This window comes from Dipodomys merriami, unplaced genomic scaffold (genome assembly GCF_024711535.1).
Source record: "Dipodomys merriami isolate MVZ:Mamm:240054 unplaced genomic scaffold, mDipMer1.0.p SCAF_28, whole genome shotgun sequence".
Lineage (NCBI taxonomy): Eukaryota > Metazoa > Chordata > Mammalia > Rodentia > Heteromyidae > Dipodomys > Dipodomys merriami.
The window spans coordinates 8,369,425-8,385,855 of record NW_027204270.1 but is presented as its reverse complement, the minus strand read 5'-3'; the positions used below and the strand labels follow the sequence as shown (position 1 = coordinate 8,385,855).

Genomic DNA, 16,431 nt, shown 5'->3' with positions numbered 1-16,431 from the left:
CTCTTCCCTGTTTTGAGTGCTGCAAATCGAACCCAGGGCTTTGAGGGTATTAGGTAAATTCATTACCACAGACATACAACAATTCCATCATATATCCCTTAAGTATTTGACTATGGCAGACATAACTTTCTCACAACAGGGGAACCTGAAAAGGACTATAGAAAATAATGGCAAGCATCCATGGAAACCATCTTCTGCGTGGTACCAGGTCACAGGGACCCCCTGGTCTTCCAAGCGCTTCTTATACAGTAGGCCATCATCTCGGAAGGGGTCCCACTCACAGGTCACTATGAGAGCCCCTGGAAGCTGAGCAACAATCTGGTCATCGGCTATGAGGGGGGCATTTTCTACCTCAAAAACATGTCTGGTTTCCAAGTAGGCAGCCTCATTAAAAGGTGCGGGAAATTCTGTTTGGTACTGGTATCTAAACCTTTCAGGGAGATTGTCGGCACTCAATCATTTCTTATACTTCTCCCAGATATGGGGAGGAACACAAGCACCTTTTAACAAGGCATCTTTCCAGGACGGGTCAATTGTCAAATATCGGCATAAAGCTATCATGAGTTCTGTGAGGGGCATTGGGACATTTTTGTTCTGTTGATGTGATGGTAACTGGAAATTGATGCTCTGGAGAGCAGGGTAAATCAAGATCTGACCCCGGAGCTTTGGAATATCTGTTCTGCCCACCAAGGCCTGGCTGACGAATGCCACAATGAAAGCCCCAAGGCTGTCTCCAGAGACCAGAACCCGGGAGGGGTCCACCCCATAGGTGTCTAGTGTCTTCAGGAAGTGGATGGTGGCATTCAGACAATCCCTGAAAGAGACTGGGTGGTGGTAGTCAGGAAGCTTGCGGTACCTGTGGAGGAAAAAGGAAACCCAGTACCCTAGTGAGCAGAGGGTTAGAAGAGGCCATTTGAACAGCGTCCTCTACCACACTCGGGAGACCACTTATGATTAAGTCCTCAGAATGTGTGTAACAACAAAAAATACTGATTTCCATTTTTCCATGTGTGCATATGAACAACCTGCTTAGAGTCAGAGTAGCTAAACTTCTCCATCCCAACCCATATCTGTTTCCCTAGGCAAACAAACGGAGGATTCTGAAACTTCCAATCTGTTGGCTTTGGAAACAAAATAAACATTTATTGGGCAGGGGGAGGCAAGTTAGCTATTGGTGGTCTCACAGTCTTTCAGCAGACATGGGAAGCTAAGATTGACCTCACAATGAAATTGCTTTTTTCACAGAGGAGTAAACAGGAAAGAAGAGGTGGTAATGTAAGAAGGAAAGAGAAGGTATTCCTGAATCTAAACTTCTCTCAGCCATCTTTTCCCAGACTTGTCCTATGGCACCCTCTAGTAAGTCTGAAACTCCTTTTTTCCCTGCATAATTCCAAAGCTGCCCATCAATCTGCTCTGCTCCATGGGCCAGATCTCTGCAAGTATCTGCTATAACAACACATGGTGAAATTCCTCGAAGCATCGGTGCAGTAGCTCGGGTACACCTTGCTGTGCTCTCTGTTAGGCAATTTCATTTTCTCCAAGGTTTTTTGGATCATAGACTATTACATTAGAAGCTCAGATACTATAGTAGCCAGTTGAGATCAGGTCTTAACACTGGAAAGATTTTGCTCTCCTTAGTGATTTCAAAATAGTCTAGAGATGCTTAGTAACTTACTGGAGTCCTACAGATGCCTGAATCCATCAATGAAGCATAAAGTTATAGTCTTCTTAAAAACTTCATTCACTCCCTTCTCTAAACTGAGTCACAATGACTTTTCATGTTCTTTTGGACTTACAGAATCATACTGACCAATGCTTGTTTTTTTTTTTATTCCAATGATTTGTTGATTTCTCTAAGAACATGATTTATTTTTAGTTACTCTCCACATTCACCTCTGCATCCTTGGCAGTTATTAGGTAGGAGAGTATGTACATATGCAGGTAGGCAAGTACATAGGAAGGTACATAGATGGGTAAATAAGTAGGTGTTTAAACAAAGATTTGTCAACATGCAAAACCATCAAGTGTCATATACAATGAACAGGACATTGACCTAGGCCTGCAGACAATGCTGCTTCCCTACAATCTTCATCCATATCTCCTCTGAATGACATGCTATTCTCAGATTCACCTTATTTTGTCCTTTTCTTTTTACATTGTTGTTTGTGGTCTAGGCAAATTTCTTCAATATTGATTTGGTTTTGTTTTTAAACTCTCAAGGATAATAGCAGACTTTTTATATACTTGTGAAATCTTTCCCCTTAATTTTACTAAGATTACTGAACATCTTAACTGCTCTTAAGGTTCATTTCCAAAATATCTCTTGAGTATTCCCTAATAGCTCAGTCATTCTACAGCTTGGATAGGATGTATGTTGGAAAGGCTCATTTATCCAAGTCTTGAGACATGACCTGATTGAATCAGACAGAGAAACCATAAACTGTTGTTCCAATAGTCACTTGTAAGAGCAGCCCATTAATTTGCCCCTGCCTTTATAACTTTATAGCTATCAAAAAGCACTCTTGGCAAACAATCCTGATTGGTTAACAAAACAAAATTCCACTTCATGTCACATCATATGCATCCTTTCTGTGGGGGGAATTCTCCACCCTTTCCCTATGCTTAAACAGCCTATTATCCCAGCCAACATTCCTCGGCCTTGCCTCTCTCTTGCTCAGGTTCACTGGCTACCTGGGGAGTGTAGCCTACTCACTATAGCCCACTTTCCCTTCAGTGAACTTCTGCTTCTCTCATTACTCATGTCTGTGGTGTTTTGTTTTGGTACTTGAACTCAGAGCTTTCCCTATGCTACTTTTTCTCAAAGTTACCATTGTAGCACTTGAGGCACAGGTACACATCTGACATTATTGGCAGGTAATTGGAGATACAAGTCTCAAGGGTATTTCTATCTGGGCTAGCATTGTCCTATAAACTTCAGATCTCAGACTACTGCATCGCTAGGATCATAGGGATTGCATATCTTATTCAATTATTTGCTAGAGATTTTATGAACCTAGAATGACACCCAACTCAGATCACAGTCTGGTAACAAGATGGTGAGGGCTCTTACTTCAACAATGGATGGAACACTTCTTGACTCATGATCTCTTGTCATTATACGGAAGTGACTGGTGGTCAGACCTTGGTAGAAGAAGTAGATGACTGAAGGTGCTGTTCTAGTGTAACTTCTCTCTGGACACTGACTTTCACTGTCATCTTTCTGATACAACTGATGAGAATTTTGCTCTGTTTTTTCACCTTATGATCAGTCCATATCAGTGGAGCAAATTGGCTCTGAGTTGTTATTTCTGAAACCATGAGCTAAAATAAATTTTTACAAAGTGGTCAGCGTGAGGACCACTTCTCTGAACTGATGTGCAGAGAAGTAGGATGGTTGCCATCACCACACTAGAATATGGTTCTTAAGCCCTAGGAACTGGTCTGTGGAAGGAATATGGAAAACTTTGGTATGTAAGGTGGCAAGGCCTCCAAGTGTGGACCTAGAGGGAAGTAGGTGATTCTGGGAGAAGATCTGAAGTCTAGAATGCTGATAGGAATGTTGACATAAATGACTATGCTCATGAGATCTGAGGTGGAGACATGATTCTGTTGGGAATTTGATTAAATGTTATTCATGTAACATTATGGCAAAGAACTCTCCATTTCTCCCATGCCTTGAGACTTTGTGGGAGATAACGGCAATTGGCAACAAAAAGACAAAGCGGGAACATTAGAAAAATAGATAGTTTTCGAGAAAATTATTATTAAAACTGTTGTACGTATTGTGTGTGGTTGTTAAGAGAATAGTTGAGTAAAGAGAATAGTTAAGTAAAAGGAAACAACACTTTACTAAGGAATGGGAAAGATCCCTTGAGAGAATCTCAAGAAATCTCCAGACCACATCCATTTTGACGATCAATTGTGAAAGTTTATACTCACACTTGAGCACCTTCCTTCCATAGGACCTATAGGAAATTAGGTCTTCAGGACTTATTTTACCATGGTCAGTAACCCTTGCAGTAGTTGGCTAATGACTTAGTGGTCCACAGAGGGCCAGCTACTCCATATGCTGTTACTGCACAGTTGTTGGCATCATCCACGACTACTCTAGATAGTGTTGTATAGTTCCACTGAGAATTCAAAGGAAAGCCTGAGAAGCTAGGCAAAGCAGAGCAGTGTTGGAGTCCCCGCAGGCAGGCAGTCCTTGAGATGGGTAATTGGTGGGGGAAGGTGTGAGAGTGAAGCTATGCGGCCGTGCAGACACAAAGAAGTTGATGATGTCAGGAAAATGGGTTATATGCTAAGTAAATCTGCAGGCAGTGATGAGAGCCAGCTCAACACAGAAGTTGGGTTTTAATCACGCAGCCCATAGGAACATTTGGAGATCACACCATGCAACTGTTACTCCAGATGATTCAAAGGGAACCACATGGCTTAATGTTTTCCCAGCTATGCTTTGATCTTGCTCTGTTCTCCTTCTTGCTCTGAAACTTCCATACTTTCCTTTTGGTTTTGCGGGGGGTAGGGGGGGATTGGCTGGTCATGGGGCCTGAACTCTGGGCCTGGGTGCTGTCCCTCACCTCTTCACCTCAAGGCTAGTGCTCTACCACTCTAGCCACAGCACCACTTCTGGCTGAGGAATCAAACTCAGGGCCTCATGCATGCAAGGCAAGCACTGACCCACCATTCCAGCCCACACACTTCCCTTTTGGAATGGGAGTGTTTACTCTGTCCCATTTCATCTTGAAAGAATTTAGTTTTCAAGGACCCATGATAGTAATTTGGACTTGAGCTTTTTGCCAGTCCTGGGACTTGAACTCAGAGCTTGGGCACTCACTATCCTTGAACTTCTTTTGCTCAGGGCTAGAACTCTACCACTTGAGCTACAACACCACTTCTGGCTTTTTCTGTGCATGTGGTACTAAGGAAGCTAACCCAGGACTTCACCTATGCTAGGCAATCACTCTACCACTAACCCACATTCCCGGCCCCTGAATTTGAACTTTTGAACAGTTTTGTAGCTTGTAAGACTTTGAGGACTCTTAGACAAGGACCAATGTCTTTTGCAGTTTGAGATGGCTATGAGCCCTTGAAGTCCATAGTAGAATGTTGTGGTTTGGATACATTGTATCCATAATAACCTCCTGGATTGAATGCTAGTTCCATAGATATTGGAACCAATCGTTGAAAAGTTATAGGACAAAGATGGATCTTAATTCAGCATTATATGAATCCAGTGATGAAACAGTAATATCAAGGTATTATTAGGACATGAGATTGGGTGCTACTTGGAGAAAGTAGGTTACTGTGTTTGAATTGTGTCTTGTTTCTGATACGTTCTTGTCCTTTCTGCTTCCTGATTACAATTGTGTAAGCACTTCTGCCTTGCCATGTCCTCCTACCACAATGATGACCTACTTTAAGAGATAGACATAGGAACAGAACAACCCTGCCTTTCAAATAAATGGAAACAATAAATCCTAATTCTTCTTAAGATATGTTTCTCCTGAAGTATTTAAGGCGATGAAAAATGTATAAAATGAAGGGTTGTAATCTGGTATTTACTCTAGCACAGCTGATCCTTACATGCCCAGTGTAAGTGATGTTTTTCCACCCTTCTAATGTCCTGTGGCACTTTACTTCTGTCAGGGAGTGAATGTATAAAAGGGCACCTGTGGTCAGGGCTCCTTGATCTTGTACATCATCCTTCTGGACTGCTACTCTCCCTCTCTTACTCTACTTACCCCACTGAGAGCACCACTGAGTCTGTCTTCAGGGCCAGGAAACTGCACATGTTGTGGTACATATCTGCAAGACAGGAACAACAGAGTTCAAGCCATGATGAGGACGAACATTTGCCACCACAGCCCCACTGAGAGCAGCTGCTGCTCTAGGTCTCTGGGTAACAGTGTGTGTCTTTTAATGGTCTCCTCTGAAATAACACTGTGAAGCTCTGTGTAGGCAAAGCCAGATATCTATCTACAGTTTACCACATGTCATAGCTCAAGTGGACCATGAGGTTTAACTTCTGCAATGCTAACTTTACAGTATGGTAAATTGAGACCCTAGAAGGCATAGGCATCTGAAACAGGCTTTGGACTAATCAGTTTAGACTAGGGGAAGGAAAATTAACAATTTTATATATTCACTTTGGTGAGGAACTTGATGTCTCTGAATGGCCCACTGTAATTAATGCGGGGGTTTGTCAGAGGTTCTACAAGGCAGAGAGGATATGATTTAGGCAGTAATGGAAAGGAAGGGAGGAGTCATAGCCATGTATCTAGAAACCCCTTTGGAAAAATCCCTGACCCACTCCTGCACTGAGGAACCATATTGTGAAGAACACTGCCAGGAAGCTCCAATGCCATTAATGGTGTGTTTCTCGCCTCTACGTAGTTGCACTAGATGGAGCTCCATTGACTGCTAGAATTGGCCCCTCCCAGGGGTCACTGGATAGCTAGATGAGGCTGATGGGTAATGAGGCCCTTCCTCCATGACCTCACACCACAGGAAAGCTCTTTATCCAGGCTGCCTATCACTGCAGCCCCTCCATGGTAGAAGATGACACCTCGACGAGGGCAGGAGGACACTGCCTTCGGCTGGAACAGCCTCACGCTGATTGTCCCAAATCGCAGGTTGGTCACCACCACTCTAGGGTCCTTCCTTATTGGCAGTAGGTGTAGTGCAAATTGACAAAATCTGGGCATGGAGCAAATTCTTAGCTTCTCAAGTATACACCCCTGGAGGAGAGTTGGAGACAAAGTTGAGTTTTCTATTTTCAAGGCTCAGTTCCTTTCAATAAGCTCTATGAGCCATTTTTGAAACCAGTGCCAGACAATCAGTGTGCACACAGTTCCCATGTGGAGATGAGTTCATCAGGTTCTCCTAAGGTTTATGGATATTGACACTTCTCAAGTAGTTCTGAGAACCGAGAAACAGGAAACCCAGGAAAGCTATTCATTCTCATCAGATGGAATTCTTGTTGCATTTATATCAAAGACACCTGGGCTACTTGCCTTGGATCAAATCTGATTCTTACATTATTTCTACCAGCCTGGACGTCATTACTGAGGTCAAATAGAGACTTCCTTTATTGCTTCTCTCATTCCCTGTGTACTCATAGGAGAAAAGTCACACCACTAAAGTCCTAAGACAACTCTTAGGGTCCTCATTTTCCACACATTCCACTGCAAAGACAAAGGCTGACTAGGGACCTGCTGCAAATTCAGCCCCGCCTCCACAGACTTGGAAACTCTACTCCCCGTGTGAAGGCTGCTGTACTGCTGCCTCAACCTTGAATGAGGTGATTCAACTTCACCTTTCCTGGCGGTGCCCTCTTCAGAACAGCAGGGTTTTCAGAGTGCATGAAATCTGCACAGAATGAACTTTGCAAAGATGATTTGCCTTTTCCATGATTTCTTCAGCATCTGCCCTTTCTTGTCAGGGACAATGGTATGTTGTAAGTGTGATGAAGGCACTCTGGGGTTACCCTGATGCCATGGCAATGCTAACTTATAGGACTCTGGTAGCTATAAATTTCTCACCATGATTGTGCATCTGCTTTCTGATCAGCTATACTACTGAGGCTGGGGCTGAGTTGGTGAGTTTGACTGGTTATGCCTGACATAGATTCATTATCACAAGGCGAATGTAGCATGGAATCTGGTTCCCATTTGAGGTGCCTTTTGACTTGCCATATGGCCTCCTATCTCACTGGAGGACACCAAAGACCTAGAATGTTCTAAAGGCTTTCTGAGTTCCCTAATAGCACTTAGCATCCTGGGGCAGAAAGGCAGACTAGACAACACAGACTCTCCCCTGTCCATAGATGTGTATCCATTTATATATTTACAGTAATAGGTATATATACATGTATATCAATATTTATCTCAGTAGATATATATATAGGTATATAAACAATATGTATATATATAAATAAGCAACCTCACATATTTTTCTGCCACCAAATTATACTCTGCTTCCTTTGTCTTCTCTACATCATTATTATTGTTTTTTAGGATGGCATTGATTTCTCATGCCTGACTACATCCTATGGTTTATTTATTTACTTTTTTATTTTATTTTATTTTATTTTTATTGTGAAAATACTGTATAGAGGGGTTACAATTACATGGGCAAGATAATGAGTACATTTCTTATCAAGCATTGTAGCCTCCTCCTTTGTTTCCCCTTCCCATCCCTTCCCATCCTCCCCCCCGCCCTCCACCCAATCCTCCTGACCCATCCTACCCCCCCTCCCCCGCTCCCACCCAGCACCACCAAAGTTGTAAAGTTCGTTTTCGAGTAACGACTTGTACATCTCATTGTTGCAATCTTCCTATGGTTTAGACAGATAGCTATCTGTCAAATAAAATGAGTAACATTCACTGGGCACTGAAACCTTATGCTTCTAATCTTAACTACTTAAGAGAATGGATTCAGAAAATCATGCCTGGAAAGCTGCATAGGCAGGAAAATCTGGGAGACCTCCTTTTCCTCCAATGAAACAACAAAATGGTGAAGTAAAGGTGTGGCTCATGCGATAGAGCACCAAACATGAGCAAGGAAGCTGAGTGAGGGCATGAGGCCTTGAGTTCTAACCCAAGTACTGTCACATTAAATAATATTCAAGTATGAACATCCTACATCAGTGTTGTTGTTTGTTGTCTTGGCTAAGTTTCAAAGCTCAAGGACAGATGCTATTAGGTTACAGCTAACATTTTTTTACCCTCCCCAGTTTTATGAAGGTATTTCACTGGCAGCAAACTCTTGTCCAGGAGATTTTATCCTCATTTCTCTGGTGCATAACTGCTGGTTCCAATCTTCCAAAACAGATCAACAGCCACCAACTCTTAGAGCCTCACTCACCCGAGTGATAGATAAGCAACAGGATGTGTTTTACCCAATCTACTATGGACTGTTTAACCCATTCTGTCCTGCATAGGCAGGGCCGTAGGCATGATACCAACTTACTGTCTAACTCAAAAAGACCACAGATTCTTTCTTTTTAGAACCTACTCTATGAGTTTCTTCTGTTAACTGCCTGTTTGGTGAGTGGACACAAGGACAGTCAAGGCTCATTTTTTTTTTTTTTGGTCCAGTCGTGGGGCCTGAACTCTGGGCCTGGACGCTGTCCCTCAGCTCTTCAGCTCAAGGCTAGCGCTCTACCACTTGAGCCACAGCGCCACTTCTGGCTTTTTTTTTCTGCTTATGTGGTGCTGAAGAATCAAACTCAGGGCCTCATGCATGCAAGGCGAGCGCTCTACCACTGAGCCACCTTCCCAGCCCTCAAGCCTCATTTTTATGGCCCTCACACTTGCTTTGTTTTTCTACAATGAGCTCAGAGCAAAAGGTGTGGCATCTTTTCACTGACCAATATGTATTAGCCTGAAATTGTGGACTATCTGCCTTTTTGCAAAATGTTGTCCCAAGGTTTCCCTTCTCAGTACTCTGGCATGATACAATAATTAATAAAACAAATTTACCCATTTGAATATTAGGTGGCCATAGGAGTGCAGAATCCGAAACTTCATTGTGTGGACGATGGCAGGTGGAACATCAATAACCATCCAATATTCTATGAGAATCCACAAGCTGAATCCCAGGACCAGGATGTACCCAACAGTGAGAAGGATCACCAACAAAGCAATCATAGCGTCCTGATTCCTTCAGAATGGGCTGAGGAATTCCTGCCACCTGGAGAAGGTCTTAAGATTATCTCTTGCCCACAGACCCAGGCACTTTATAACTTGCAAAGTCTGGATCACCACCAGAGATAAAGGTTTTGCCACACTGAAAACAGATACACGAGATTGCATCAGATCCCGCCCTGGACACATTGTAGCCCAACATCTGTGAAGCCCAGGCATCTGGTTCCAGATCAAGGCTGGGTATTATCACACCACCCTAATATTCTCCAATGTGGTCATCGGAGGGACAGATAGTGGTAAAGAGGCTTTTGTGAGATGTTGCTAGGTCATTGCTGGGCTACTCTGATTGGGGAAACTTTGTGAAAGCCCTGTCAGGAGCCCTGTGTCTCTCCTCTCAATTGGAAAATCAGACATTACCAAGGTGTAATCTGTGCCATGATAAAAGGGGAAGAACTATCACCCGTACCCCAGTCTTGCTCTTCCTCCTCAATTCTTGGGTATGCTAAACTAAAAACTCACAATTAGTCTTTATATTAGTGACCTGCTTTTTCTCTCTGTCTTTTTTCCCCAGGCCTGGAGCTTGAATTCACAGCCTGCTGCCCCTGAGTCTCTCTGTGCTCAAGGCTAGCACTCTACCACTTGAGCCACAGCACCACTTCCAGTTTTTTTTTTAATCCAGTGCTGAGGATTCGAACCCAGGATATCTTGCATGCTAGGTAAGCACTCTACCACTAAGCCACATCCCCAGCCTGAGTGGCCTGTTTTTTTATACTCATGATTTGACATGTATGGCCTTGCTGACTAAAACATGGATAGCAATTTCTAGGTTTGAGAGACAGCAAAAACTTACCTGTGAGTACAATTATCATACATAATCCAAGGAGTGCAGACTCCACAGCCTCCACCACCATCATTCTTGGCTCCTCAATGCTAAGACACTACCACCTGCCATGACTACTCAATGACCAGGGACTAGACAATCAAGTGCAACACATTTGTCCTAGTGCACACTGAAATCATTTCAGCCACCCACTGTTAATTGGGTGTCTCAGTCTTGCTCAGGTCTTCTGTGGAAACACCGTAGAAACTTCTTTGCATGTTGCCTCCTATCTTTCTGCTTCTTGAGCAGTTGTTGCTTCACTGCTGCTGCCTGTCCCAGATATGAATGCTTCCCTCATGGGAACTGGGAAGAACAAGTTGTATTTTCAGTGAAAATTATCTGCTGAACTAGTGTCCTTATTGAATCTCAAACTGTCTAGTAATAAAGTCAGTAGCTGGTGGTATGGCTCAGGGGTGGAATGCACACCTGCATGAGGCTCTTGGTTCAATCCCCAGCAACAGACACCACATTTCTACCTTCTGTGGTAATAGTTGGGTCTTATTTGGACAAAGGAGGTCAATGCTTGCCTATTATAAACTGTTGTGCTATCCCCGGCTCTTTCCCTCCCCATTCCCCAGTCTGGTTTTTGGTTAACACAATGTGATCACCTCTGCTCTATCATATCCTTCTACTGCTATGATGATCTGCCTCACCATAAGTACCTCTGAGATACTCTTGAAAATGAACCCAAGCACCTGAGCACAGCATTGAGGGAAACAGCAGAATTCTGGAATGACTTCATGGCTGGGCAATGGATGGAAAAGCTGTACTACAGTGAATAGCTGTCTCTAGAGTTTGGGTTTCCTTCTTTCTCCTCAATACCAGGAGTTTAGTTCTAGATATACAGTAAGGTGACTACTAGGTTTTTTTCCTCTTTACGTGCATAATAATTACAGGCTATATTGTTGATTACTCAATTTTCTATTTTGCTACCAATCTCATTTTTATGTTAGCATTACTTTTTTACATACATAATTTTTGTTTACTTTTATTTTTATTTCCTCTTTTCTTTTTTTCTTTTTTCCTCTAAAATTAGCTCTTATTTCCCTTCCTTCTGCTCCTTTCCTTCTATATATTCCACTACTCTTGTCTGTACCTCCCACTGGTTTTCCTATACCCCCCCCAATTTTTCTTCTAATTTCTCTGTAATCTGTTTCCCTTCATTTCTAGCCCTTTTCTCTTCCTCCATTTTCTTTAGTTCTCTAATTGTTTGTATCTGAGTCAGACTGCATTTAGTTCCATTATGACTGAGCCCAAGTGGCTCATTTTGTTATCCTTTCAGTTCACACTGTTTTATTGCTAACAATAGATTTGTTCACTGTGACAAGTATATGTAATCCCCATTCCTGAACCACAATAGCCCTCCCCAAAGAAAAGGAGAGGTAGATACAGGAATACCTTTCTATGATTTTGAGCCTTTAATGTCTGTACAATTATAGCGTGCTGGGTTGGTTCTTGTTTTAAAATAGTGTTCTCTTGTCCTATTGAATTGGTTTTTGTATCCAACTGGGCAAAACAAACCACAGAAACATAAGAAACATGGCAAGTCAATGAAATTCAATTCCCACTCAAAATAAACAGGTAATAGAGTAGTCATGGAAAGACCTAGAGGATAGTTCTCAAAATGCTTTAAAAATCATGCCGGCAGCCGGGCGCTGGTGGCTCATGCCTATAATCCTAGCTACTCAGGAGGCTGAGATCTGAGGATCATGGTTCAAAGCCAGCCCAAGCAGGAAAGTCTGTGAGACTCTTATCTCCAATAAACGACTAGAAAACCAGAAGTGGCATTGTGGCTCATGCGGTAGAGCATGCGCCTTGAGCTGAAGAGCACACGGACAGCGCCTAAGCCCAGAGTTCAAGCCCCACGACTAACCCAAAAAAAAAATCATGCCAGCAAATATAGTGAATGAAAAGGTTGAAATGTCTCTGAATGAACATGATGAGGCGAACCACAGTTTAACAGTGGAATTCATGGAATCCAAAATAGAAAACTAAATGAATTCCAACCAAAGAAAAGGAAGTCCAATGAAAATATGGCCACCCAGCTAAAGGACTTGAGGGGAAACAGACAAAGAGAGAGACAGAGACAGACAGAGAGAGACAGACAGAGGGACAGAGAGAGACAGAGACAGAGAATCAAGTCAAGGGAGTAAAGAAGTCCATACAAGATCTCAAACAAAGCTTCAATAAAGAGATGGAAGCCATAAAAAATGAACAGTTAGAAGGAAGGGAGATAAAACACAATGTAGAAAGTCTTGACAGCAGATTATACAACACAGAATGTAGAATCTCTGGAATTGAAGATTGTACAGACAATTATTCAAAACAAATCCATGAAATAAGATAGATTCCTACAGAAGATACAAAACTCAATCCAGCAGCGATGGGAAGAAGGGAATGAGAGAGAAAGAGGGAACAGCTTGCACTAAGCAAAAGGAAAGAAATGTAAATATCACTCAATGTGGAAGAAATAGTTGTACTGTCAAAGCTCATAGAATTCACAAACTGTATAGACCATGATAATGACAATTTGCTTTGTGAAAGTTAAAATGTGTTTGTGACTTTAACTATTATGATCCTGTGAAATGTGTGAATTTTATGTAATCACTCAATCTCAATTAAAATTATTTAAAAACCACAATCAGAATACCTAATTTTAGGCTTACTGGTATTGAGGAGGGTCTAGAGAAAACAGCTAATGGAATAGGAAATGTATTTAACAGAATCCAAGCAGAGAACTTCCCAAATATCCAAAAAGATAGGCTCATCCAGTTACAAGAATCCTTTAGAAACCTAGACAGACCAGACAAGAATAGGACATCTCACTGCCACATTGTAATCCACACAGGATCAATAGAGACCAAGGAAATGAACATTAAAGCTGTCAGGAAGACGAGATCAATCACCTATGAAGGAAAACCAATGAGAATTATTACAGATTTCTCAGCAGAGACCATGAAAGCAAGAAGAGCCTGGATTGAGGTATTCTCTGCCCTAAAGACAAACAACCAACCAAGAATAATGTACCCAAAAAATCTCTCATTCATCAATGAAGAACAAATAAAATTTTTTACAGCAAGGAAAAAATGGAAACAATGTATCTCCACCAAGCCAGCATTACAGAAAATGCACAAAGATGTTCTACATATAGAAAACCAACAAGAACATTATTTGGCCAGAGAAATGACCCCCTAAATAGAGAATCAGATAATTATAGTAAGACTTGACAAGACACAGCCCCTAAGAAAGTGGATAACTTGGTAGGAACTACCAAACACTTCTCAAACCTAACTCTCAATATTAATGGGCTTAACTCTCCAATTAAATGATAAGACTGACTACTTAGATAAAAATCAAGATCCATCTTTCTTATGTCTTCAAGAGACACATCTTGCCTTCAAAAATCAAACATACTCTAAAAGCAAAAGGTTGGAGTAAAAAAATCTATTAATCAAACAGCCCCTATAAATAGGCTGGACATGCAATCCTAATATCAGACAAAATTGACTTCAAACTAAAATTAGAGAGACAAAGAAGGTCATTGCATACTAATAAAGTGATGTCTCTTATAAGAGGATATAACAGTCCTAAATATCTATACACCCAATGCCAAAGCAACTAGTTAATCAAACAAATACTACTTAGCCTAAAAACACATATATCTAAACACTTTGATCATTGGTTTCCTTAACAGCTCTAGATAGATCAGCTCTAGATAGATCAACACAACAAAAACTCAATAAAGAAACTTCAGAATTAAACCATTGCATAGACCAACTAGACTTAACAGACATCTACAGTATATTTCACTCAGAAACATCTGAATATATATTCTTTCAGCAGTATATGGATTATTCCTCTAAAATAGATCACATTTTAGGCACAAATAAAATCTGTGCAAATTCAGAAATATTGAAATCATTCCCTGCATTCTCTCAGATCGCAATGGAATAAAATTATAGCTCAACACAAAATACCACCACAGAAAATCTCATAACACATGGAGGCTGAGCAACGCATTGTTGAAACACCACTGGGACATTGAAGGAATCAGAACAGAAATTCATAAGTGGGGCTTGGAAGGTGGCTCAGTGGTAGAGTGCTTGCTTTGCATGCATGAAGCCCTGGGTTCGATTCCTCAACAACACATAAGCAGAAAAAGCCGGGAAGCCATGGAACATTCCTCAATATGATAAAGGCAGTACAGGACAAACCTACAGGCAGTTTTATACTTAATGCTGAAAAGTTAAAGCCATTTCCTCTAAAATCAGGAACAAGACATGGATGTCCACTCTCTCTACTCCTCTTCATTATAGTATTGGAACTCCTAGCTAGAGCAATGAGACAAGAGGCAAACATAAAGAGGATCCAAATAGGGAAAGAAGAAGTAAAACTCTCCCTCTTTGCAGATAACATGATCCTGTATTTAAAGAACCCCATAGACTCCACTTCCAAGGTACTCAAGCTGACCCAAATTTTGGCAAAATAGCAGGGTATAAAACTAATCCACAAAAACCAATAGCTTTCTTGTATGCCAACAATGAGAAGAGAAAGGCTGCAATCAGGAAAGCAACTCCTTTTGTAATAGCTCCCAACCCCCAAATAAAATACTTAGGCACTAACGTAAACAAAGAAGTCAAGGACCTCTATAATGAAAACTTTAAAAACCTGAAAAGGAAATTAAAGTACATGTAAAGAAGTGGAACAACCTCCCATGCTCCTGGATTGGGAGGATTAACACCGAGAAAATGGCAATATGCCGAAAGCCATCTACATATTCAATGGAATATCCTACCAATATATCAACATCATTCTTTAATAAAATAGAAGAAGCAATCCAAAAACTCACATGGAATAATAAAAGACCCCAAGTAGCAAAAACAATCCTTAGCAGTGTGGGAGGAATATCAGTACCAAACTTCAAACTCTGTTATAAAGCCCTAGTAACAAAAACAGCTTGGTACTGGTACAAAAACAGGCCTGAGGACCAATGGGTTACAAATGAAGACCCAAAAATGAACCTGCAGACCTATGGCCACCAAATCTTTGATAAGGGAGTAAAAAAAAAAAAAAAAAGAATGGAAGGAAGATAGCCTCCTCAACAAATGGTGCTGGCAGAAGTGGCTAAACATGTGCAGAAAACTCAAGTTAGATCCATATATATCACCCTGCACCAGAACCAATTCCAAATGGATCAAAGACCTTGAGGTAAAAGCAGATGCCCTGATAATATAGGAAAGATAGGGAAAACACTAGGGTGCCTTGGCACAGGTCAAAACTTTTGAAAGCCCACAGATGGGAGAAGATCTTCACTAGCCATACAACAGACATGGGCCTCATACCTAAAATATACTTAGAGCTCAAAAAATTAAATCTCTCAAGAATAAATCCCCAAAGAAACAACTATCCCCAATAACAAGAAAGATTTCTCTGAAGAGTAAATACAAATGGCCAATAATCAGATGAAGAAATGCTCAACACCTCTGGCCTTAAAAGAAATGTATATCAAAAGAACATTCAGTTACACCTTACCCCACTTAGAATAGCCATTATCAAGAAATCTAAAAACAACAGATGCTGGTGGGAATGTGGCCAAAGGGAATGTTACTCCACTATATGTGGGAGAGGAAACTTGTTCAACCACTCCAGAAAGCAGTATGGAGGTTCCTTAAAAAACTAAACATAAAGCTCCCCTATGACCCAGTGATCCCATTCCTGAGAATTGATTTACCCAAATGACCACAAGCAAGGACATACTAAAACTACCATCACAACCATTTTCATTGCAGCATTGTTTACCATAGCTAAGACCTGGAACCAACCCAGATGCCCCTCTGTAGATGAACAGATCAAGAAAATGTGGTTTATATACACAGTGGAGGTCTATGTTTCCATCAGAAA

General features: G+C 41.4%; 1 protein-coding gene across 1 annotated transcript; it reads right to left on the bottom strand.

The window, feature by feature from the left end:
- Positions 1 to 87: 87 nt before the first annotated feature.
- Positions 88 to 9,653, bottom strand: LOC138838450 (arylacetamide deacetylase-like 4 family member 1). The gene is given in 4 exon segments (XM_070037956.1): positions 88 to 856; positions 5,745 to 5,808; positions 6,509 to 6,740; positions 9,486 to 9,653. Coding segments are annotated over 4 exon segments (1,233 nt in total).
- Between the last annotated feature and the right edge of the window lie 6,778 nt (positions 9,654 to 16,431).